We start from the raw sequence: 25,219 nt of genomic DNA on the forward strand, positions 1-25,219 counted from the left end.
CCAGCCCGCTGCAAAGTAAGTTCACTCTCTGTAATATTTTCTTTCGCTAAGCGACATCGCCTCGAATGAGCCGTAATAACGCTCACCTGTTACATAGACCTATTCGGCTAACTCAATGATGTACCCAATACAAATCTCCCGGGGATAGGATTCTTTGTGTATTGTATTTGCATTATAATGTGGCATTCACATTTAAATGATATGGAAGTTCCTGAAACAAAACGTTTTATTCCCAGAGGGTTTGAATTGGGTACAACATTGAGTTAGCCGAATAGGTCTATTGACTAAGAGGCACCAACTTGCGGATGCTTGTGGATGATCTTTTAAACTCTCCAAATCCGCTTTCATTGCGTGACAACAATCCTAATTAGCATCATGGATAATAGAATTATGCATGTTAGCATATGACCATGAAGAAAACCCAAAAGGAAATTGAGCTGAATTCAGTCTTTATTAAAGAGCCTTTTGGTTGCTGAGACTCCAAACTCAAAAAGGGCTTCGTTTGAGCAGAAGTGAATTGTATTCTTTACAAGAAAATTGCTGAAATCGACAACCCGCTGTAAATGAGCTTTTAAATTTGCATAATATACTTGAGTACATGAAGAATTCCTTCATGTATTTTATGACATTTTATGCCGGTTTACAGGCCTAAGATGGCTCACAAAACAACGAATGTGCGTTATTTTGACGAAGCATACCAAGATTCTGCCCCGTGGAAAAAAATATCGGCCTTATCAAATGAGTTTAAGTGTAGGCGCCAAACGTGCAATTTTAGGTAAATATTGACAAAAGAAGCTCTCAAAAACGCTTGTTCGCGTCCGACGCAGAACGATACCCGCACCTTTGACTTTATTTTCCAACAGAATAAGGCGAGGTCTTTGCTGTGAAGTGCATTTTGCCTGTGATTTTTGTACCGCTTTGGAGATTTTAGCTTTTACTTTGGAGGAATTTGTCAAGGGAGAAAAAAAACCGCAAAGTGGCTCGTCTTTGATCTTATTGATTTAACTAAATTTTGAGTCAAATTATCCAAGATTCCGTCATTGGACAAGTCAAATGCAGCTAAATCCATTGTACTATGTAGAATTTCGCGATATTTATCCGTTATGAAGAAGCGCGGCTTTTAAAATTACTGAATTTTGGCCATTTAAACATGTTACAGACCACTGTCTATGCTTAGTATACGAAGTAAATTAATGGAATGCTGCGTCACAAGTAATATCACTAATCACGTGGTTACGCAAAATTTACTTGATAACAGACAATGGGCTTATAGGAAGGGAAAGTCAACAGAACAGCTATTAATACACCTCCTAACTGAGAGGGGGAGAGAAGCAGTAGAAAGAAAGCTTTTTGTGGGAATACTGTTTGTGGATTTCACTAAAGCTTTCGACACAGTGTCGCACAATATATTGCTACAAAAGCTGAATGACCTTGGAATCAGAGGAAATATCTGGCTGTGGTTAAAGAACTACCAAACAGAACGAAGACAATTCGTCAAAATCAACGGATCCAACTCCGATACACACATTATAGCTCCTGGAGTGCCTCAAGGGTCGGTCCTCGGACCCACGTTATCCTCCCTCTTCACAAACGACCTCCCAAAATCACTACGCTCTGCGGAAGCTTATCTGTATACAGACGACACAACGATATACTGCATCGCAGAAACGATGGATTTGCCAACAAACTCACTAAACAATGTTTTAGCTGAACTCCAGGAATGGTGCGCAGAAATTGGATGGTACCACACCCAGAAAAATGTAAAGCAATGATCATGCAGCGCAAATCAACATTTGCTGGCCCTATCCAAGCTCTTCACCTTGGCAACAACATCATAAATTGGACAACCTCAGAAAGACTCCTCGGAGTGCAAGTCGATAACAAGTTGTCCTGGTGAGATCATGCTGCAAATGTGGCGAAGTCCTTCGCATCCAAGTTAAGTCTACTCCGACGCATGCGATTCCTCCCTCAGAAGCAATTAGAAGATTTCTACACAAAAGTGATACTGCCATCAGTTACATACGGTCTGACAGTGTGGGGATCGTGCAACAAGACGCACCTAAACAACCTGGAGAAACTCCATGCAAGGGCTGGACGAATTGTTTATGGGCTGCCATGGGACACCAGCGCCGAAGACGTCTTAATGCGAACTGGATGGGACAGACTGGAAACAATGTACAAACTGCGACTAACGGAGTTTGTCTTCAAGTGTTTAAAAGGTTACACCGTCATGGAATTTAAAGATTTGTTTTTACAGGGGAATTCAGGCCGCAGAAGAAATGAGAACATCATTCTTCTAAGACCAGAAACAAATTTTATCAGGAAATCCATACACTTTAGAGGAGCAATCGCATGGAACACTTTAACGAACAAGGAAACAAGGGCCAAAACCTTGAAAGACTTTAAGAGCAACTGTCTGTAAAAATCGAGCAAAATCGAAATTTCGCGGCCACAGTCAAAAAATCGTTTTCGCTCATATCTTGTCCATAGTAAGGTATTAGCAAGTAACTAAACGTGGTGTAGTTTGTTTTTGAAAAGACCGCTTCGATTGGGAGAAAATCGACAAAATCAGTTTTCGAGGTCGGTGACTTGAAAACCATCAAAAATTGAGGCAAAATGAGGCGTTGTCAAAACTTCGCTCGCCAGCCAAAAGGAAGCAAGTGGGGTAAAATATTCACCAATAAATCAACTTGTAAAGGGTTTTACTGCTAGTTTGGTGGTGATTTCCTATCTTAGCGATAATCTGGAAGATAAACAATTTTATTTTAGTTTGGATACTTTTTCAACTGATCGAAGTTTAGATTTAGGCTGTAACTTGCGTTTTAAATTATAGGCATGTGCTACACCTTGGTTTTACCTGAAACTCAAGCTATAAGCTATTTAAACATTGTGCTAAAACATATGTAAGAGCTGGCTTGGGTAATTTAATTTGAGCTTTAAACGAACCTTCTGAAGTTGAATAAATTTCAACTGAAATATGAGACTTTGCAATGATCGCGGGATCGTCGCTTTGTTATTGCTCAACAAGTCACGAAAGCTTTACGCCTCCACTAGAAAGTTAACTCACAATTCCACTTACATTTAAGAAATCTGTACTGAACATTTTTTTACCTCGATGCTTTTCCCGTTCTGGTTAACTGGCATCTTGTTTTCTTCTGATTGTCAGTCCCCAAGTCGAGAATCGTGTTGCTTGAAAGTAACCCCAGACAGAACTATTATATTCACAGTATTGCAGTCCGGCTTTCTTTTCAGTCGATCGAAATTTCACATCCATTGCCATTGAAATATTTTAGGTCTCACAAAAACTGCAATTTTGATAGCGAACTTTCGGGCTGCCGATATACCTTTGGTCTTAAAACGTGATCAGAGGAGTTGTGTGACAGGGGCACCTGGCCCCAGTTGTTCAAACGTTGGATAGCGCTATCCACTGGATAAATCACTATCCAGTGGATAAGTATTAGGGAAACCAATTACGCTATCCGCTGGATACTGATTTATCCGGTGGATAGCGCCATCCAACGTTTGAACAACTGGGGCCTGAAGGATAAACACAGGCTTCCCAAACTAATTAACGACGAGATAAACAGATAAGGGATGCAGTGGTTATAACGTTGCGTCACATCGAAAAATAATTTAATCTAGGTGATAGGATTAATATACTGTTAAGGAACAAAAGATACAAAATTGTATATAAATTTATTAAATGTTTGTAATATTTTTTTTTTTTTCATTACAACTGAAATGTTTCGAAAAGTCATCCGCTAGCTGTTTACTGTACTTAATTTAATTTTACGACGCCATCAGTTTTTGACACCTGTTTAAATATAAAAGTTAAGAGAATTTAAAACCAGTTAGTTGTAATCCGTCGAAAAACTATCATGGAAAGTGGTTGTTCGTTTGTATCGATTGTGGGAGGCCACTGTGGTCATGATAGGAGAGACAGAAACAAAGCAACGGGATGCATTCCTCTACTTGGTTGTCAGCGAGATATTAACGGGCATAGAGAAATGTTTGCGTTTCATGGCATAGTTGATAAAATTGATCTTATTCTGGCGAGGGCATCCATCTTTTCCTCTCCACGAAATATTGACCAAATGACCATATGTCCAGCTCATCGGGCATCGCTGGGTATTGGATGGACACGCCGAGTTCCGGACAAGTGCAGAATACCATCAATATTATCAGGTCATAGTAAGGACGTGAGCAAAAAGCCAAAAGCGGATAGAGGTCTAAGCAAAGCAAGTTCACAAACACTGCTGCAACAGAGTGGGATATTTCTTCCTGTTGGGTCAGGTTTGTATCCCTTTTGTAACTCTAAAAAATAAAAGAACTAACGCTAATGTACTTCTTCAAAAAAAAGTTACTTAAAAATCATCTTTACAAAGGAAAATAATTTAGCTGAAATTAATCAAATTAATTTCATTTTATCTGCAGAATTCATTTTCGCTGATTTTTTTTAAAAAAGGCGTTAATACACCTGTTCGGTTTTAAACTTCGGGCAATGTCAAAAAAATAATGTTCAAGAGATCGTTTTTTTTTTTTTTACTTGAATGTGCAATCCTAATTAAAATAGTGTGCTTACTGATATTTGTAATCTCTTAGGGGTATGCCCTAACTGCAGAAAAATGTTGGCTGGGAACTGGAAACCTGACACAGAAAAAACTGCAGAAGTTGAGTTTGACGATTGCGAAGTAACATTTCAAATGGCGGAGATGTCTTTGGTAGGATAATCTTTCTTGACCTACAAATTAATGTCACACAGACGGAACAATGTAGATACGTGAGAGACGTCGAAAGTTGTGTTGAAGTCAGGAAAAAAAGGAAGCGAGGATTGTTAAGTATCTCTCTTCCCTTCCACCCCTTTATGCATTTGGCACACAGGCTAACTGGTAACTGTCTCCAAGTCACTTTTTCCTAGGAAAGGGGTTGAGCAGCCTCGTTCCCAATCCCTCTCAAAGATGGACCATAATGGGAACAAGGTTCTTTTTTGCATTTACAGAATACGTGGAAACTATTGTCAATTCCGCAAGCAAATAGTAGCACTTTCAACCTCTTCCTCATCCTGCCAGCAGAGCTTTTCTCTCGCTTGCTCGATTTTGGAGTACTCAAGAAAGACTCTGCAAGAATCGAGTAAGATCTTTTGTTGAGCATGCGCGGAATGTTGCCAGGATTTAGTTTCGAATCCAGGCCTAAAAGCTGTGCGCTTGCTACAGCGGGCTTAGTTATGACGATCGGTTTATCAAAAAACAGGTGCTCTCACTCGAAAAAAAAAAAGTTTTACAAGAGAAAACAAGATTGACTAGTTCAGAAGTTTGGGCTTTGGTGACTTCAAAGGTTTGACGGGATTTAGGCCGACCTTCCTTGTCTCCTTCTCGATCAAGAGGGCAAAAGGAGGCTCTGTTCGCAGGGTGCCCCTACCTCCCCCGCTCCTTTTATAATTTCAACACAAGCTAATCTGTATTATAGTCAAAACAACTCTAACTCTCAAAGACTTATCACTTTATGATACCTCCAATTTTACATACCAAGTACGTATATAAAGTATATGATATGCAGAGCGAATTGTATCTTCCATTAATATGAAAAGAGGATTGAATTAATTCATTCTGCTTTTTTGTTTGATTGATCACTTGATTCATATTATTATCTGTACTTAATCTACAAGACTAACATGTCTTTTTATAACGAGGGTCAACAGCCTAATCAATCAATCCATCAATTCGTCCGCAGGATCAAACAAGTGACACAGTAGGTCAAGTGGCAGAAAGCACACCATCGTCCTTCCCCTACCTTGAACTACAGACCCCAGCAACAAGTATCTACTCGCCGAACGAGGCAAATGAACATGTCGAACGGGAGTGTAAACCACTTGAAATGCTAAACACCTTTCTAGAAACCCGAGACATAAGTCCGGTGAGATTTCCTTTGACGACGCAATGGGAGGAGGCTAGTGAACGAACGAGGCGTCGTCACTTACGCAAAGCAAATCAAGCAGTTGATGCTGTACTAGAAGAAGTAGCACCAAATCAGAGTGGACAGCTTTGGAAATCACTTGTTGCATCCAAATCTTCCGATGAAAACCCTAGTGGTAACCAGCGTGAGCCTGTAGATGAAGTACTTATGGAGGCGTTGGCTGAGTGCTACAGGAATGCGAGTAACTGGCAAACCAGGAGACAAATATTGTCTATAATGGTAGACAAGGTTTCATTCAAGACACTTAAGAAATGGATTCCCAATCTGACGAGGTATCAATTCAGTGAAGCAAGGAAGCATATCCTGGTCGAGGGTAGAGGTGTAGCACTATCACTTCAGTCATCCAAGACACGAATGGCGGTATCCCAAACTCAACTTGATCATTTTTTGGACTTTATAACGAGCACCCATGTCATCCAGGATCTTCCCTTCGGGCAGAAATCAATAAAACTGTCAACAAAGGAAGTCATTACAGTGCCTAATGTTATTCGTATGATGGTGCCAGAGTCCATTGTCAAGCAGTACTAGGCTTATTCAAGCGAAAGTGGCTTTACAACACTGAGCCGAAGTACACTCTTGAGAATTCTCAATGTCTGTTCTGCCTCTGTGAGAAAGTCTCTACAGGGTCTAGATTATATAAGTTGTGCTGGCAGTCAAGCCTTCGACGATCTCCATGACGTAGTAAATAGATTGGGCGATTCATTTATGGGAATGACTTGGGCAAGGAAACAAAAGGAGCAACTTAAGTCCGCAAAGCGTTATCTAAAGGGCGACTTTAAGGTAAACTTCAAAATAACTTTAGTCTGTGTATATAAGAAAAATCGCAATAACACTAGACTTCACAATTAACAAGCTGAAGCTAGCGATTGTGCCAGTCAAAGATACCAAAAATGTCTTTGAGTCACTTACCCAAGATTCTCTGGGGAACGAGCAGGAGAGGATTTTGGTGATGATTCAAGCAGCAATGTTTTTATGTGCTTAATTGGTGCTAGTTGAAAAAGCTCGCGCGTGCAGAATTTCACTTTAGCTTAATGCGATTTGTCGTTCCTACGCAGTTTCAATTTAGGAGAAATGTAAAAATAGCCTAGTGAAATAAAACTGTGCGCAGAACCAGTTGAGGTGATCGTTTGGTTAAAAAAAGTCGAGTTGCATTTTTGCTTAATGCTAATACTTCAATTGCGCAGAACCGGTTAAGGTGATTCCCTAGTATTAAAAAAAGAACTGAACATAACATGCATGGATTTTCCATAAAACTTAGATCACTGTTGTAATAAGGTAAGAACACGTCTTAAAAAGTGGAAGTTACCGTGCTCATTTTAACTGTAACATGCTGACGAATATGAATATATAGGCAAATGAACTGTGCGCATAACAAAAGTCAACAAGTAAGCAGGCTTCTTTTCAATAAAGCTTGCGACAGTCCACAGAATTTTACTTTGTTCAACCTACGGCTAACGAAAAATGTCGTTGGAAAGACCGGTAAGGGGCACTTTGCTCGTTTTTGAGGTAGAGCTGCAAAGGGCTCATCACTTGAATTCCTTCCGTCTTTAAGCGAGGACTGGGGCGAGCTTCAAAATGGCAAGAACGTGGAAGGTGGATGAAAACCTTGGAAAAAACTTTAATGGATTTCTTTTCTCTTTGATCGAATTCATTTTATTGCCACTGTAAGCTCTCTTTCACAGCGGGTGTCTTGTTATGCCAAGTGAAAGATGTCCAGTGCAAAACCAGCGAGTCACCTTAACCGTAACATTTGATCTAGGGTAAGTAATTTATTTTATTAATGTCTTTACAGGTGCATGTTTCTAAGCAATCCAACATTCCAGATCATTGCAGAGCTTATGCACTAAGCGGCCCTAGGGACAAGGATTATCAGATCATTTGCCCACACGATCATCTAGAAACCTGTGATCGCTGTTACCTAGTTTCTTCAGTTCTTGCTGAAATACATGACGCAATCGAAAAGATGTCTGATAACAACGTCTCTAGTGACGTGGTAGAAGAGGTGAACTTCATTCAAGGGCAAGCTAAGCAAAACATCTGGGCTTGGAAAGCTCACCTGCTCCGCTGTGTGAATCAGGATGAAGCCCGAATAGAGGTGATTGATGCTCTCGATGAAAATTCCGTACTCCTGGTTCAGGACTGGGCCATGAAGTTCTTGCCAAGAAAGTTTAGAGAAAGCCAAAGTGATTGGTTTGCAAAGCGGGGTATGCCTTGGCACATTACTGTAGCTACTCGACGAGCGGAAAACCACGAATTGGAGATGATGACATTTGTGCATGTTTACCAAACCTGCAACCAAGACAGCTGTGTGGTGCTTTCCATTATGAAGGATGTTATTGGAAAGCTAAAGTCACAGCTGCCTCATCTGAAAACTGTCTTCTACAGACAGGACAATGCCGGCTGTTACCACTGCGGGGCTACGATAGCGGGGGCCAGCTTTACAGGCTGTGCTAGTGGAGTGACTGTGAAACGCTTGGACTTTTCAGACGCACAGGGTGGTAAAGGCCCATGTGATAGAAAGGCGGCTTCAATTAACTCACACATGAAAATCCACCTTAATCAAGGGTCTAACATCGAGACTGCCAAGGAAATGGTAGACGCTAGCCAGTCATCGGGAGGTGTTCCTGGAGTTGACGTTTCATTATGCATCTCAGCGCAAGACCCAGCACCATCCTTGAATGTAAAGATTGCAGGAGTGAGTTTGATTTCCAATATTGTATACAACAACGGAAGCCTGACCGTCTGGAGAGCGTATGGAATAGGGCCTGGTAAGTGCATACGTCTCGAGGACCTCGGTATTCCACAGTTGGTGCAGATTCCAGATCTCGTGAAATGTGATGAGGATACAGCCACAACAATGCCGAATGCACACTTTATCAAAGTTAAATCCAGGCGTCAACCTTGCTCAGATAATTCCCAGCAATGCTCAGATACCGAAGAAGAGACTGTGACTGAGACCTCACCCGCTGTTCATACATTTTCCTGTCCCGAGGAAGGATGCATGAAAGTTTATCAAAGATTTTCCTCTTTACAGCACCATCTGGACCTCGGAAAACACGAACGTGCTTTGGAGCATGAAACACTCCTTGACAGAGCAGCGCTTGGTTACGCAGAGAGGCTACGAGGTCAGTCTGGTAGTGTACCACAGATTGAGCAAGTGAGAAGGCAGCTAAACCTCTCGAATCAGCCTTTTTTACCTATGGGTTGGGCCCTTAAGTCTAGTCACGTAAAGCGTACACGATTCACAGAGAAGCAGAGAGACTACTTATCCAGTAAATTTCGTATTGGCGAGTCAACCGGCCAGAAAGCGGATGCAGCCTCGGTATCCAAGTCAATGATGACTGCTAGAGACAGTAATGGAAACCGCCTTTTAAGCAGTTCTGAATTTCTGACGAGTCAGCAAGTTTCAAGTTTCTTTTCAAGACTGTCCTCAAAGCGCGAACTTGAAGATGACGAAATGACGGAAAGCGACTTTGAAGAAAACCAGAACGTTGAAAATGAGAAAGCCTTTGACGAGTTGAGAAGTGAAGTTCTTCAAGAGGTTGCCCTTACTCATCCAATATGCTATGACAGGTATAACATCTGCGAACTAATTGCAAATTCAAAGCTATCAATCTTTGCAATTCAAATGCTTAAGGATATCTGTGAACACTTTGATATACCAACAACGGACATCAAAGTAAAGAGAAAAGCCCCTTACATTGACAAGCTGATCGCCTTTGGAAAAAACTGCACTTGTCAGAAATAATTAAGATCGGTTTTGGTTAAAAAGGCATTGTAACAGCATTTGCGGGGGAAACCCGGAAGGCTTGCATGTGAAGAAAGAAGCACGAACTTGACCTGGCATAGTGGCCATACATTCAGCGAGCAATGACCCAGTTGTGAGCAGTGAAAACCCGATTCACTCAAAGTGTTTTTGTTGTGGACAGTGTATTTTTGTCTTTAATGGAACTGTGATATCGAAGACTTTGCAACCTAGAGCACTGAACTTAAAATAGCAAGATCTTTGACGATTGACAAACCGTCTTATTTTAAGAAATATTACAAGTTTTGGCTTCGTTTTCGCGCATCGGTTTCCCTACCCCCTCCAGGTGCGAATGATTTTGATCTGTCACGCGACACAAAAAGGTGTGAAGCATGAAGAGCACACCTGCCTGGCAGTTATTAAGAGAGGTCTATCAAGATTTCAGCTGTTTTAAGGCCTAGGATTTTTCAAATGCAAGGAGTATTAAGGTAGGATAAAGAAAGATATGCTAAGTTCAGTCGGAGGTTTTGAAATAATTCTCTTGTTTTCCCGAGTTGCGATCGTGGGTTGCCAGCCGATCCGGCACAGAGTGATCAGTTGAGAATAACACCAAATGAGGTATAAAAAGTGGCTTAAAGTTACTCAGAAAAGAAGGACACATTGGGGTAATAAATATTCTAATACAACGCTTTGAACAAGTGCAATTGCGAGTAAAGATTCTGTTGAAGGGCGTCAAGCTTTTGTGACTTGTCGAGCAACAACAAACCGACGATCATGAAAAAGTCTCATATTTCAGGCGAAATTTATTCAACTTCAGAAAGTTCGTTTGAAGCTCAAATTAAATTACCCAAGCCAGTTCTTACATATGTTTCAGCACAATGTTTAAATAGCTTATAGCTTGAGTTTCAGGTAAAACCAAGGTGTAGCACATGCCTAAAATTTAAAACGAAACTTTCAGCCTAAATTTAAAATACGGTCAGTTGAAAAAGAACCCAAACTAAATTAAAATTGTTTATTTTCCAGATTATCGCTAAGATAAGAAATCACCACCAAACTAGCAGTAAAACCCTTAACAAATTGATTGATCGGTGAATATTTTACCCCACTTGCTTCCTTTTGGCGTGCGAGCGAAGTTTTGAGAACGCCTCATTTTGCCTCAAAATTTGGTTGTTTTCCAGTAGCCGACCTCGAAAACTGATTTTGTCGATTTTCTCCTAATCGAAGCGGTCTTTTCAAAAACAAACTACACCACATTTAGTTACTTGCTAATACCTTACTATGGACAAGATATGAGCTAATTTTAATTTTTGACCGTGGCCGCCGTTTGCTCAATTTTTACAGACATCTGCTCTTAAATGCTGTCTCGTAAAATTTGATACGGATAAAATGCATTTCGAACCAATCTTAGCTACCACTAAAAATAGAGATATCGGTTACGAATACTTTTAACAGTTTTAATTTTTAATTGTACATTTTCACGACCTTTTTTAAACATTTTTAACAGTTTTTAATTTTTACTCGAGAGAGACTGCAACTGCCTGTCATTCTATCGATTGTGCAACCACTTAAAAAGAAAGTTGAAGACCGCATGAAGGAGATAGAACGAGGGAGAACGGCACATAAAAAGCAGACAAGAATCAAGTACATCACACACTCAGCCTGTCCTCGGAACAAAAGAAGTCAAAAGTTATCTGGCTGTAATGAAATCCTGAAATCCTTTCTATTGTTAGGCAAAACATTCCCACACATACTTATTTACATATAATTACAAGCAGAAGTTCTGTCTTGTTGTGGGTGTGTTCAAAATTTGAACTAATTTTGAACACTTTCACAACGACTTTTTTTTTGAAATTCTTTGTTTGTTGTTGTAGGACTTCATGTAAACCTTATTTGGTCATACACTTTTTGTCATTGTCTGTTTGTGTGTGCTAAAAGAGAACGAGAGATTACATTATATAGTATGTGCTTTTGAAATAAGAATACAAATGAAATTGCCACAGAGCAATTTTCAAACAGTTATATTCAACTCCCTGAGAACACAAACAGAAGACAAGTAAATCTCTACATTCGGTCTCTTTATTGCATCTTAATAACACCATTCAAAACACGTTCAACAATGTCTTTTTGTTTTGCTTATTTGGGGCAAAGAAATCAGTTTGTTAAAAAATAATAATTTATTGTAAAATCAGAAGTGAGAATTGCCATCGGTAACAGACAATTTTCTACATAGTTCTGTGCTTATTTATAGACATTAATAACACTTAAAGGTAAAATAGACAGTAAAAATTTGCAAGGATGTTTCAACCGTACTTTGGTCATTATTAAGTTGAGCATGAGAATAAAATGTAACATATTTATTTATAAAATAACTGAGATAGTACGCGTGATCTGATTGGTCAAAAACCTATGGTTTATTATACCGGTAAACCCATAGAAAAAGGCATCCGGACCACGAGCCATAAACAAAATCCGCTATTGATCTGCAAACAACGATTTTAGAAAGGCTATAAAACAGAACAAGTTACTTACCGTAGCCCTTCTTAATATTAAAAGCGTTGGTTTCCACATTTTATTACTGAGGGTCACAATCGCGACTGCCATAGCTTTAGAAGTTATAAAGTACAAAGCTGGAAAGCAGTTTACATTTCACGACGATGCCAAATCGCAGAGAAAGACAACAACTGTGTGAATTTCTGGTGTAGAAAGTCTCTAGGAAAACTTAACCATGTGCCAACCAGCAACAAAACGGATAGTTTTAGCATTCTTGATTTATTTTATGTCCAAATTAAATTCGTTAATGAAAGAAATTGTTCCAAAAAGAGATCTCTGATCAAGATACGGTACAAAATCGGCAGCTGTAGGTTGTAAACAAGCTGCCAACGATGATGAAAGATGTCAGAGTTTCGGGCTGGTTTTTTCCAACATTTGCACAAATTATTCGGTGATATCGATGCCATAACCTACCTCAAACCACCTGACTTCACAAACCGACAAATATTAGCGCCAATATGTGGCTACGGCAAAGAAAACTTTCTTCACCACTGACATATTTCCATCGGGCGCTGTACGTGCATATAAAGTTACATGCGATGACTTCGCAAATGCAGCCACGTCGTTACCGCAGCATTTCTTGATCATAATAAAGTCCAGAAAACAGATCTTAAACCACTGCGGCTTGTAAAAAGTGAATGAAGTCCTCCGTTACAATAACTGCCAGTTCCGTCTGTAAGCACGAAATTTTTACGAATCGACCCAACAAATTCAGCTGCGTACAGTCTGATGTTCAATTAATTTCTACTTCTGTAGTAAACAAACCATGAACGTATTCTTTCATTGTACGTTCGCATGAATATGTGTTCACTTTTCCTGTAAAACAGCTTTCATAAGTTATCATGTAATGAGCGCAAAAAGTCGTGTTTTGAAGTGCTGTTGTTTGTTGTTTGACTGAACTGAGTTTTGAGAAAGTTCAGCCCTAATAAATCGTGAGTCGTGATTGGCTTATGATGACTTTAGAGAGAAGACATGACTTGATCACGGTACTAAAAGTTTATTTTTTTACCTAAAAGACTCCATTCTACTAAAAGTTATTTTATAAAAGCAATAGACCACACTTTCTATGGGTTTACCGGCGTGATAACCCACTTGGGATGTTGGGAGAACACTCGAAAAGCTTGTAAATCACGAGCTGAAGGCGAGTGATTTACAAGCTTTTCTAGTGTTCTCCCAATATCCCAAGTGGGTTATCACGCCGGTAAACCCATAGAAAGTGTGGTCTATTGGTTAAATATACAAAGAGAGAAAAAATGGAATAAAATATGTCAAAAGTATAAAAAAGGGGGCGTTATAACACTTGATGAATAAAATATCTTTTTTATCCAATCAACTTAGCTCTCTAATTAATTATGAACATCGTTAGCATGAAGTACACGTGTAGTAGAACGCATCTCCATTTTCTGCTTTGTTTTTGGCTTATTTATAAATATTTATATTACTTGATACTACTTTAAAAGCATTAATAAAGTACATCACCATGCAACCAGACTGGCCTCTAAGACGTCTTATTATTTAGCGAAAGTTAGGACGAATGATGGAAAATTTAATATCCGTTTCAGTGGGGCTAAACTCTGGAATGCTATTAAAGAAGATCTAAATCTAAGTCTAAATCTAAAATCAGCGAGTCGTTTTCGCTTTAAAAAGCTTTTAAAAGAATCTGTCAGCTCCAAATATTGATTAGTGTACTTTATATGCAGCTAATTGTGTGCACAGCCATTGTTTTGTCTTGCTTCTTTGTTTATTTCTTCGTGTATTTGCTTATCTATTACAGCTTATATATTTCTTCTTTGTGTGTCTTTGTGTGTGTGCATTTGTTTTTTATAACAACTTTGATATCTAGTTACTTTTCCGCATGGCCCAGCTACTCAGCGCGATTAGCTCTTGATATTTTTGCGTGGCTGTGCTATCTCTTTTTTTTGTCACAATTATTTCCTTCTAATGTCTTGACACTTTTTGTATTAAGAGCACAATAAAGATTGTTGTTGTTGTTGTTGTTACTATGTAAAAATAACATTTTTTTATTCAAACATCTTTGATCTAAAAATTGTAATAAACATCGATATCATAATCACCAGCAGCAGCATTTGTCAAGAGTTTTTCTGTTTTGCCCAGAGGCCATGTTACAGCAGCTAGATCTGCCATTGTCACCTTGTATATCTGGAAGACAAACATTGTAAAGAAGCAGTGGGTTTATAAGCGATATCTATTGTTGAAAGTAAAATTTTACATGTGTTCAGTGTTTAAAAGATATTTTTTGAGGGAAGAAATAAATATGCTAATGGTGTCTATATGGTGCCTAAATTGGTTGATTAATCCAAATATTCTTCTTTCCATACCCAACAGATGTTCCACGGAAGTTAAATCCAAGGCATACAGTGCTCTTGTGCGTCCTCAACTAGAGTATGCTTGCTCTGTGTGGAACCAGTATACTAAAAGGAATATTCACCACATCGAACTAGTTCAGCATAGAACAGCAAGGTTCGTGTTTAGAGACTACTCCAAAAATAGCCATGTTACTCCCATGTTAAAACAGCTTGGTTGGGACACTCTTGAACAACGCAGACTTTCATACCAATTATCAATGTTTTATAAAAATCCAACGAGGTTTAGTTGGTATCTACCTTCCATCTGAAGTGTGTTCCCTAACAAGGGCTTCTCGAGCCCCCAATGCATTCCCTTTCCATCATATTTGATCTAGTTCTAACGTCTATAAATATTCTTTCTTCCCAAGTTCAATAGTAGCCTCGAATAAGTTACCTGTAACCACTGATATTTTTGCTTTCACTAATGGTATAATGCCCACATTAGGTTCCATGATTAGGTCGTTATAATATTAAATTTTGGTGCAGACAAAATCTTGTAAATAGTAATTTGTCATGTTGATATCTATTTTAGCCTTAACATGTAAAATTTTTCTTTTATCCATAATTATTATTTATTTATTTATTTATTTTTATCTCCTAGCATAGCGCACACTGTTTTCGGAGTTTCATCTGGAAATAGAAAGGTTGGGCCACAGAAGAAAGCAACAATTCCAAAGAATATTGACCGTATGTCTATTGCCCACCTGCAAGTTGAATCTCTTGATGCTGCTCTAGAGGAGACTAGAAAAGGCTTTGCCTCATCTAATAAGAAAGAAAGAGGTCAACTAAAAAGAGAATTCAAGGAGAAATCCAATCTGATGGACGGTGCCTATAGCGAATTAAAAAGGGCACAAGATGCATTAAACAAATCAATTGTACAAAAACGAAGAGATTGAAAATGCCCTTGCACAAATGTCGAGGCAGACGAAACTGAAAAAATGTAAAAAAAAAATAGTGTTAATGGTAAATACAGGATCCTATGTTTGCAACTGTATTTTGCTGAATGTTATTCACAGATTTCAGCGTTGCTTAGTATGTTCCTAGTTTAGCTGTTTCCCGAGATATTACTTCCGTTTTGGACTCTTTTGCAAATACTACATAACAGTTAAAAATAACTTTTTAAAATATCTAACGCCGTTTTAGTACTGTATAGCCTCTGATGTTAGCTCTGATGTTGACAATGCACTGAACTACTGCCTTCAAACAACTGATGAAAATCTTTAAAATCTGCAACCAATAAACATCAAAAGAACTACCGTGTAGCATGAAAATTTTGCGGGAGTTTTATTTTCCTGATTGGCGATTTTTTGTGGTTTGCGGGAACACATTTTTGCGGTTCGAGATGGGTAGTTTCGAAAACGAAGCACTCGAAAATGAAGACCGAAGCACGAAGCACCTAAATCCGAAAACGAAGCACCCAAAACTCGAAAACGGAGCATCCAAGACTCGAAAACGAAGCACCCAAAACTCGAAAAAGAAGCACCCAAATCTCGAAACCACTGTACGTTGAAGGACGACAACTTTAAGTCTTGCATGACGCAAGCCAAACCAGGTGGAGGCATTGAAGCGTCCGCACCTTCAAAGGTCCACCAATCCATCCTACAGAGCATTTGATTTCTTGCCTGCAGAGGTAGGGCGGTATTGATTTTTATTGGTTGAGCCCATCTTTCCTGCCCTGCTTATTTCTACGTAAGCCTCTGTCAAAGCACTTCGCGAGCACTTACGTTGATCACTGGTCTTACAGGTAAAATTCAAGTGTTCGTGAAGCCGGCATTTCAACTTTCTCTGCCCCTACAATTGAATGTTTGTTTGTTTGAATGTTTGTGTAAAAGGCTTAAAATGGCCAAGAATAGTAGTTCTCTCGTCCGTCCACAAAAGCGCGAAGGTCTGAACATTCAGCCACGTTTATTTCTAATTGATCGTGTTTCAAATTGATCACGTTCACCACTGACGAGCGCTGACTGTTACGGCTGTCCTTCCTTATATTGTTTAGCTCGAGTTTTCCAAAATCTGCCTGGCCCACACAAGCACTACGGCGTTTTGATGTTTTTGCTGATGTTTTTTTTTTTCAACCTGAAAAATTGGGGTTCGCAGTTAGCAATGTCCACCGATGACAGATTTCTACCTCAAGGTAGTGCGACCCATAACTTAGACAGGCTAGCCTACGTGTAGCCGCTTCCTCCCCCCGACAAAAGAAAAACCATATAAACTCTTTGAAATATTTTTCAGTTTTCCTGTTAGAGTGTAAAATTCGTTATGCATCTACTACCTGGAAGGAGCTAATTCGAAAATCACTATGTTTGCCCATTTTCAGGAATATCACAGTTTATTTTCAGTTTATTTCAGTTTATTTGGGGGAAGCTGTCACAAAATTACAGACGTTTGTATGGATATTTAACCATGTTTCAAGAGTCACAACTTGATCCCTGTTCATCCCTAATCAAGCACCAAACTTGGTCAAATAACCAATCTTAACATGACCTTTTATATGGTGGTGTCAGTTTATCGATAGTTTAAATCTGATACTGGCCCCAGTGCCCTACGCAACTTCGAAATGGCCAATAGTTACGGCGACGGAAATGCATTTGCAACACCTCGTAGTTCTACTTGAATAGTTTTGAACTGCATTCTATTTGTTATAGTGCTTGATTCCTGCTGCTGCTGACTTGACAGGGGACTGTCTCGTGTTTTTAAAAGACAGGCAGGTTTCCAGTTTTGGGTGCTTCGGTCTTCATTTTCGAGTGCTTTGTTCTCTAAACTACTGTTCGAGATGACTGAAATTTCTGGTGGCAACTAATTTTTGCGATTCTCTGTTCAAGTAGCAGAATATTTAAGTAGAAGAAACCTTAATATGGTATTTTCAACTTTTATTTTACGGTATGTTGAGTCAGAGTTCACTCTACTTACATAATTAATGGAGAACAATACGGTCATCACTGTAATATCTCACTGCACAAAGGGACTGAACAACAGCAAAACAAAACAAAAGCCTACCCCTACCATACAAAACAAAACACTCTTACGTTAATACGGTAATGAGGTTTTCCACGACCGATATTATCAATTATTATTTTACAAGAAAGCAGTATAAATGTAAGAATGTAAGAATGGAGAGGGGATTTCGAGTCAAAAGATGTAGTATTAAACTTTTAGATCTAACCGGGAACGGCCTCCTAAAATGCAAAACTATGCCCTACTGTGACACAATGAGGCAGACTCAGTCGATAATAATAACACTTTCTTGTTCAGTGGAAGTTTCAAGAATTGAAACAACATCTGTGCAGGCTGCCGCAGAAGCGCCACTCGAACATGAATGGGATGCTACACGATTCGAGCCTGTGCGTTCTTCATTTTGCAGTCATTGGTCAGGTCATACTCTTCATCTTCGGACTCACTTTCTGTCGTGACGGTAACAAGGAGTGATTTGTTGGCTATTTGGGGATTACCAAATAATCTAGAGGTGTTCCTTCAGACGACCCATTTGCACCAATCTGATGAACTGAATTGCTGTTCACTGGACATTTTTTGTTCTTTGTACATTGTTTTGTTTGCGTAACAAACTACCGCATTATGTTTAGGTCCACTTATAACGCCCTAGTGGCACAAGTCCATTAAATTTGACGGAAGGGATTTAATTTTTGTGGCGTTTTCTTTTGCAGGTTTTTTTTCTGCGGGACCTAATTTTTGTAGATTGAGGTCAATCCGCAAAATTCGCAAAAATTAGAACCTGCAAAATTTTCATGTTACACGGTAATAACCTTTCTAAACAACATTTATTCCCTTGTAGTACATAAAACCCTTTGGTGGTTTATACTGTGTGAAATGCACTAGACAAGAAAGAGGGAAATGGGAAACGGGAGTGCGTGCTGGTCTTGGCAGCACTCCCAGCTCGCTTTTTGCACCTTGAAACCTGTCAGGCAGGCTTCTCATTAGTGATGATCACGTCAATGAGTAACCCTATTCCTAATGAACCTCACACAGGAACAACATAATCGGGATTTAAGGGAAATATATAAGATGAGACGAATTCTTGAATTCATTACTTTTTACCAGAATGCATTGCATTTAACCACTCTTTTTACCAGAATGCATTGCATTTAACCAGAGTGCATTGCGGTACTTTTTACCAGAATGCACTGCGCCACGAACAACTCAAATAAGAACCCAAGGAAAGCATACATCGTTCGCTGCCCAGACTCAGAGTTTCTTTGTGGCAAATTTTCTATAGCACGGTTTGAGGTCTTACCAAATTTAAGACATGAAGGAGTCTTTCAGATGAGTACGATGGTTAACTTGGGGGTTGGATTTCAATTCAAGAGCCTTTGACGCGTCCAGACGTTAAACTTGAGGAGAAGATGAGCATTTTTACTTCGACTCCGCAACGTACGGGGGATATACAAATTCCAGCTTGCTAGAAGGTGATGTGAAAGTGAGAAAATGTCATGCCATGCTATTCTCAAGAACCTGTACGAGCCGAAAATGGATGTGATTCCAGCTCAATGGCGATGGTAAACAAGACCAGTGTTTCGAATTTCAAAGTTAAAAATACATCGCTAAAACACACAGATGGGAAAGGGATTTTCGAAAGAATCCTTAGTTTTCTTCAAGTTAACAAAGGAAGGCTTTTCCGGCTTTATAAAATTGTCCTTCGAGGAATTTAAAATACACGGAATTTTTATCACGGCCGATCGGAGCACTTTGCTTGTTTTGAAACGCCATCAAGCAGCGAAGTTTTTGAAGAATTTTCAGGTACATTTTGTACTCTATAGTCAAGAAAATTACGCATTTGTGAATATTTTATCTTTAACGTTTTATACATTTTGAGATCGGCTTGAGCGCCCTGATTTGAGATTTGTGTTGAATAATTTTTGCCAAGTGCTCAGCCGATTTTACTGGCGTAAACAGGACCACCAGCCAAATTTGGGTCACGCAAATTGCTTTTAAGGATTAATTTATGGGCCTTTGAATAAAAATGTTCGAGAAATAATTTCCCTGTCTATTGTTGTGTGTTCTTTCATTGATTAACATTTGCTCAAAACACGATCCTGAGACAACGCATGCAAGTTGAATTTAATGCTTCTCACATTTATAGGAGTACACGCATCACTTCTGTGAATGTCGGCGAATTTTATAGGAATTTTACTTTTAGATTTAGTTTCTGGGCACTTTTTGATAAGCAGCTAATGAATTTTATTTGAAAGTATGGTTTTTCTTATTATTCAAGATTTGAGGTCTAAGTTTACAACACACGGGTCAATATTGTGTTTACTTTGAAAATTCGCGAGCGGCAAAGTCCGATACCTCAGTTGGAATGATGAGATTGAAGGAACTGTATAAATCTGCATAGGACTATGAATAACATTCTGATGACTTTTCAAAGCCGGTTGGCAGTCCACAAGAGTGGTTAATGACCAAAATCTCCTGCTGCCTGCTTGCTTTCAAAAACGTTATATATACATAAATAACTGTTATTTAATAAAGTGCAATAAACAGCAAGAAAAGCATTGTGTTTCCAGGGAAAAGATAGTACACCGTATATTATATATATATGGATAAACAACCTGAATTTCTATCATTTCCTACAATTTACTGTGGGAAACCAGAGTTGACAACCACGTGATCATTTTCTAAACAACGTTCCCTCGAGTTCTTTCTACAGACTGATAGTAATTATTACTTTCCAACATGTAAATAGGACATTCAATGTCATTTTCGATTCTTTTAGGTCTCACTGCCTTACTAATGCCGGTATCAACAGAATGTGCCGCAGCATTAGTATCTTTTAGATACCTTAGTTTTTATCATAAAAGCAAATGAACTGTTGGAATCAGTTTTATAAAGATGCACAAAGAGGACGGTGAGCCCTCGTCCTTGTAGCCAATTTTTTTGTTGAGGTTCCCCTTCTTTTTATCTGATTGAACTTTTTATTTCGTCTTTGGTCTTCGTTTATGAGGAGTAATTCTTCGGACTATACTTAATTCCTTCATCTGAAAAGAAAACAAACAACATACAGTACCATTCACGAAATATTGATCCTCCAAAGTCATTATACATTGTTTTTTTTATGTGCATTTTACTAAACATGTCCACACATTGTCGGAAGTTAGTGTACGAACATTTCCGAAACTTTGATTTGATTCCCAGTTATTTTCTCTATCAAAGTTCTCCGAAGAAGACCCAAACATGTTTCAATCACAGATGCAGCAAATGATCATTAATTTTCATAGATCTTCGAGGATATAAAGCCATTGATTTCCCACCAACTGACATGAAAAGTATGTCATGTGGGACTCTGATATTTTACGACTCTATTTTTCATTAAAAAAAAAAAAGTTTTAAACAACCTGTCTTAAATCTGGAGACTGTCTTTTAACAGTACCCAACAAGCTCATAAGCACAAATCGACCGTCTCCAAACATAACTGTTTCTCAGAACATTATATATGAATTTTAAAGAAGAAATACTCTTGTAATGTCAGTGATAAAATATGTGAAAAATGCCACAGAAACCGTACTATGATTGAAAAAAGAAATTGAATTCATATGTTGGAGGAAAATGGGCTCTTACTAAACTAAACTATAAAACCTCAAAATTCAATTTTACCCGCCTGATTTAGAGACCGCTACGGGAGGGAGACTGCGAGATTTGTCCCATACTGCGAGAATAATACCGGATAATCTGGGTGAGTTAGTATGTATTTAAACTGGACATCACAGCCCCTTAGGAATTTCTTCCACTCATTTTACCCTTAAGAAATTTGGATCTATCTCCTATCAGCCCCTTAGAAATCAGTTTACCCTTACAAAATAACCTTCTATCTCCAATCAGCCCTTACCAAATTTCTTCCATTCATTTTACTCTTAAGAAATTTCCGTCTTTTGGGGTGTCCTCTCAGAAAATCTCGTCAACAGTATGGGGAGGGGGATAAAAAATGGTATGGCCCTAAGTAATTTACACTGCATGGAAGGTCCACACTTGAAAAGTAGCAGAGTACTTGAAGAAATCAGTTACACTAAATTTTAACCTATTTGGCCCTGCGGATTTCGCCAAAAACGCGTTTTGAAACTAGTCGAGCGGGTTCCTGTTCACTGTCCTGCTATAAAGAGCTAACACGTACCAGCAAGCCGTTTACAGGTCGTACACTTCGCGGCCTTAGCTTGCGAAGTTCGGGCATGCGCAGAAAGCAAAATTCCGAGATAGTTTTGAGGTTTAAATGTGACACAGCAGTCTTGGTGTTTACTTTTCGCGTTATCTCCTCCCCTCTTTCTTCGCTCTTCTTGCCTCATTTTTTTCTCCTGCTGGGCATTTCGTAGACTTCATTTTGGTGGGTAAAGGTTTTACAAACGCTTTTAGGATCTTAGGATTAGACGCAAGGAAAGGTAGGTGGGTAGTGGAACAAAATTTTCGTGGAAATTTTCAGGTCAATGTTAGATGGTTTCTTGTCGTTTTCTCCGGTGTCCTTGACTGAATTGTGCTCATTCTGGTATGGTTTGAAAGGTCTTTTCAGTCTGCACAAGTTAGCAGACAAAAAAAACTGATAATGTCACAATCGGTGGAAAGGGCGTGGATCCGCATGAGCGCTTACAGGCAGCTCAGGGTCGAATGGGTTGATCAAAAGCTCAATCTTGTTTTGCACTCCCTATCCTTTAGTTATTTTACCACTAGTCTAAACATTGTTTAATAATTTGGTGACGTGTCTAAGCCTAGGTGACTGTAGCCCTAAGGTAGACTGCTTATGGTGACTTTCACTGTCATTTAGATAACGTGACTTGAAAACAACATCAGAATCAAGTCAACAGTACATGCCATAAGTCTCTCAGGTAAATGTGAACTGTTGTAGCTGTGACATCACAAGTGGTAGATGATGGACCCAGTCCCCAGATGGACAGTTCTGCTTTTCCAGCAATTGTGGACGGCGGTGCTTCATCATATTTTGCACCCAAACAAAAAAAATAACTATGCAGGTTTGATTTTTTTGGTTGCCTCTATTACCACAACCTTTTTGTGATCCAAACATGTTAGCTGATCTTGGGGTGAAACGACTGGCATAGTTAAATAATCTTTTGTGTTAACTGCCTGCTTTTGCTGCGGGGCACAGATGCCTCTTACACATTATATCGTTAACGTTCCGTCCATAGACCAACTGAAGCCATGCTTCGAATTCAATACCCGGTAGTATGGCTGCCTGAATCAACTGAACCTTCATCGACACCTCTCACCTCTTTAACCACTGTTTCTTCATAGTCTTCATCTTTAATAAGCACCACCTCCTGGGCGGACACTCTAGGTCTTCTGTAATATGGAGCCATGAGTGATTCCTATACAGGTCTGCATACTCTTGACATTGCATTGATGTAAGCATCAGAGCCTGGCATTAAGTTGATGATGCCAAAAGGTTGTACAGTTGAACCTCCATTAAGCATCCACTCTCAAGGTACTGGCAACTGGTCGCTTAATGGAGGTTGGTCGCATAACCTCTAGCAGAAACATTTTATTTCAAAACAACCACATGATAGGAGCAGCATTACTGGTCTTCAATCGGTTGTTGCCTATCTCAGAAAACAATTTCCTTTAATATAAGTGACAACAATGAGAGAACTCTCGTCGGGATGGCCAAAAGATAGCGGCTGCTTAATAGAGGTTTCCATTCTGTACTACAATTACAATTATTCGGGACCTGATTACTGGGTGCTTAGTGAACGTTCAAATACTTTCAAAAGTCCTACTAGTAGGATGCCACACAAGCATTGTTGAAGCTAGAAGCACAACAATACGCTTTGGGTGGTCAGAAAAGGGAAGAAACAAACATAAAAAAGCAACAATAACTACTGGGAAACTGAAATCTACAGGACTCGTAAAAGGAGGCCAAGGCCAAAGGTGAGTGATGACCAAAATAAGGTGTCATGCACAAGTACAACGTCGACCATTACAGAATTGAGAGATGAAATAAATGCAACAAAATTCAAGCCAAAACGGCTGAGTAAAATGAACAAAACCCATCCTCTTACTGTCTTCAGTAAAAACACTTGCGACATTGTCGCTCAAACTTCTATTTGCTATCAGGTTCATTTCCTTTAATTTGCATTCATTTGAAGTTCTGTTATCTCTCAACTACAGAAAACCAGGGAAAATTGAAAGTGCATCAATGCTCATCCAGTTTCACGTAAAAACATGATTTAATAATGGAAGACAAGTACAGAGCAGCATTTCTCAAATACATCCAAATGTAAATAATATATGTTCGTCTTAACATGTATCTCTACCCACCAGTGAAAACATCATCTTCCTTGCCAGGACTGCGTAATGGGGCCATGTATAACTCTAGGTTACATGACCCGCAAAGAAGGGTCTTGTGCTTCTGATATAAGAAATCACTCTAAGTGCCACGACGGTTTTCAAAGATTCTGGACTTTTGGAAGGTTTTCAAAAACATTTCTATATTGTTCTGAAGAGTAGAGCATATGGGAATGTTTTTGAACAATGAACGCGACATTGGGCAATGTAGGGTTATCATCATTATTATCATTATCATTATCATTACATTATTATTGTTATGAAATCGGGAGCTCCGCTTTTAGGCTTGGCTAAATATATGTATTAGTCTCGCAAAAGTTAATCGATGATTTTCCAAAAGTATACAGCTTTTCTTTCTTTGCTACAACTGTTAAACAAATAACACAGCGAAAAGTAGAAATGCAAATTAATTATTTTACTATGATAACGCTGGGCAAAACTGAAATCACAATAAATTTCTTTTCTCAAAATGAAAAGTGGTAAAGTGACCCATCGTTAGTATAACCTGCGTCATGTTACATCAGCAGAGTCATCTCAAAACGGCGGCAAGCTGTACCTCGGACTGTACCCAATGCATGCAATCTGCAAGCTAGTGCTTTCTTCGTACATTACTGCCATCTAAAGTCCTTTTATTGAGACGAATAAAAGGCAAACTGTATGGAACCATTTACAAGGGGAATTGGAGGCGAAAAGGAAGCAATCTTCGCAGATAGGGCAAGAGCAAGAAATCTGGTTCTGCTCCGTATGAGTTAATTGTGCAACGTTCGGCTTCAGAGCCAGACAACCAACAGACATTTTGTCCCGTACAGCCGAGAGAATTTTTGGCATTCCCTTACGAGGATCTCACGCTGACAAACTTGAAGAACGCGTGTGCTGACCGTTATAATTTGCCAGTGAGCTTATACAATGTTTTTGTCACTAACGAATGACCCTTGTGTACCAACATTGAACAAATCCCTCACCAGAAGGACAAGGTGGGAGTATAAAAGATGCATGTGCATACAAGCTTAAACTTTTTCTTTTTTAACCTCTGTGGCTTATGAATAATTATATTGAAATGAAACTGTACGTAGCAATGCTTTATCACAAAATTGAACTCCCTAGGTTTTCAAAGAGGCGTCATCTGAGCATATAGCCATTGGTTTGAATATTTCCTCACATACAATAACAGAGATGTCAAGTTCCAGGGAGAAGCTGGCTGGAGATTTTCTTGACTGCCGAATACGTGAGCTTTCTAGTGGGGTCCGGGGGCATGCCCACCCGTGAAAACTTTCAAAATCTGAGGTCCCCA

The 25,219-nt window shown here is 39.1% G+C and overlaps 1 protein-coding gene across 1 annotated transcript; it reads left to right on the plus strand.

Moving 5' to 3' along the window:
- The first annotated feature begins 8,119 nt into the window (after nt 1-8,119).
- LOC140931724 (uncharacterized) lies at nt 8,120-9,721 on the plus strand. The gene has a single exon (XM_073381481.1). It carries the CDS (start codon nt 8,120-8,122, stop codon nt 9,719-9,721), a length of 1,602 nt encoding a protein of 533 aa, XP_073237582.1.
- The last annotated feature ends 15,498 nt before the right edge of the window (nt 9,722-25,219 follow it).

This window comes from Porites lutea, chromosome 3 (assembly GCF_958299795.1).
Source record: "Porites lutea chromosome 3, jaPorLute2.1, whole genome shotgun sequence".
Classification (NCBI taxonomy): Eukaryota; Metazoa; Cnidaria; class Anthozoa; order Scleractinia; family Poritidae; genus Porites; species Porites lutea.

Excerpts from the sequence above, each read along its gene's own strand:
- LOC140931724 (XM_073381481.1), top strand. The coding sequence starts at position 8,120 with ATGAAGTTCTTGCCAAGAAAGTTTAGAGAAAGCCAAAGTGATTGGTTT.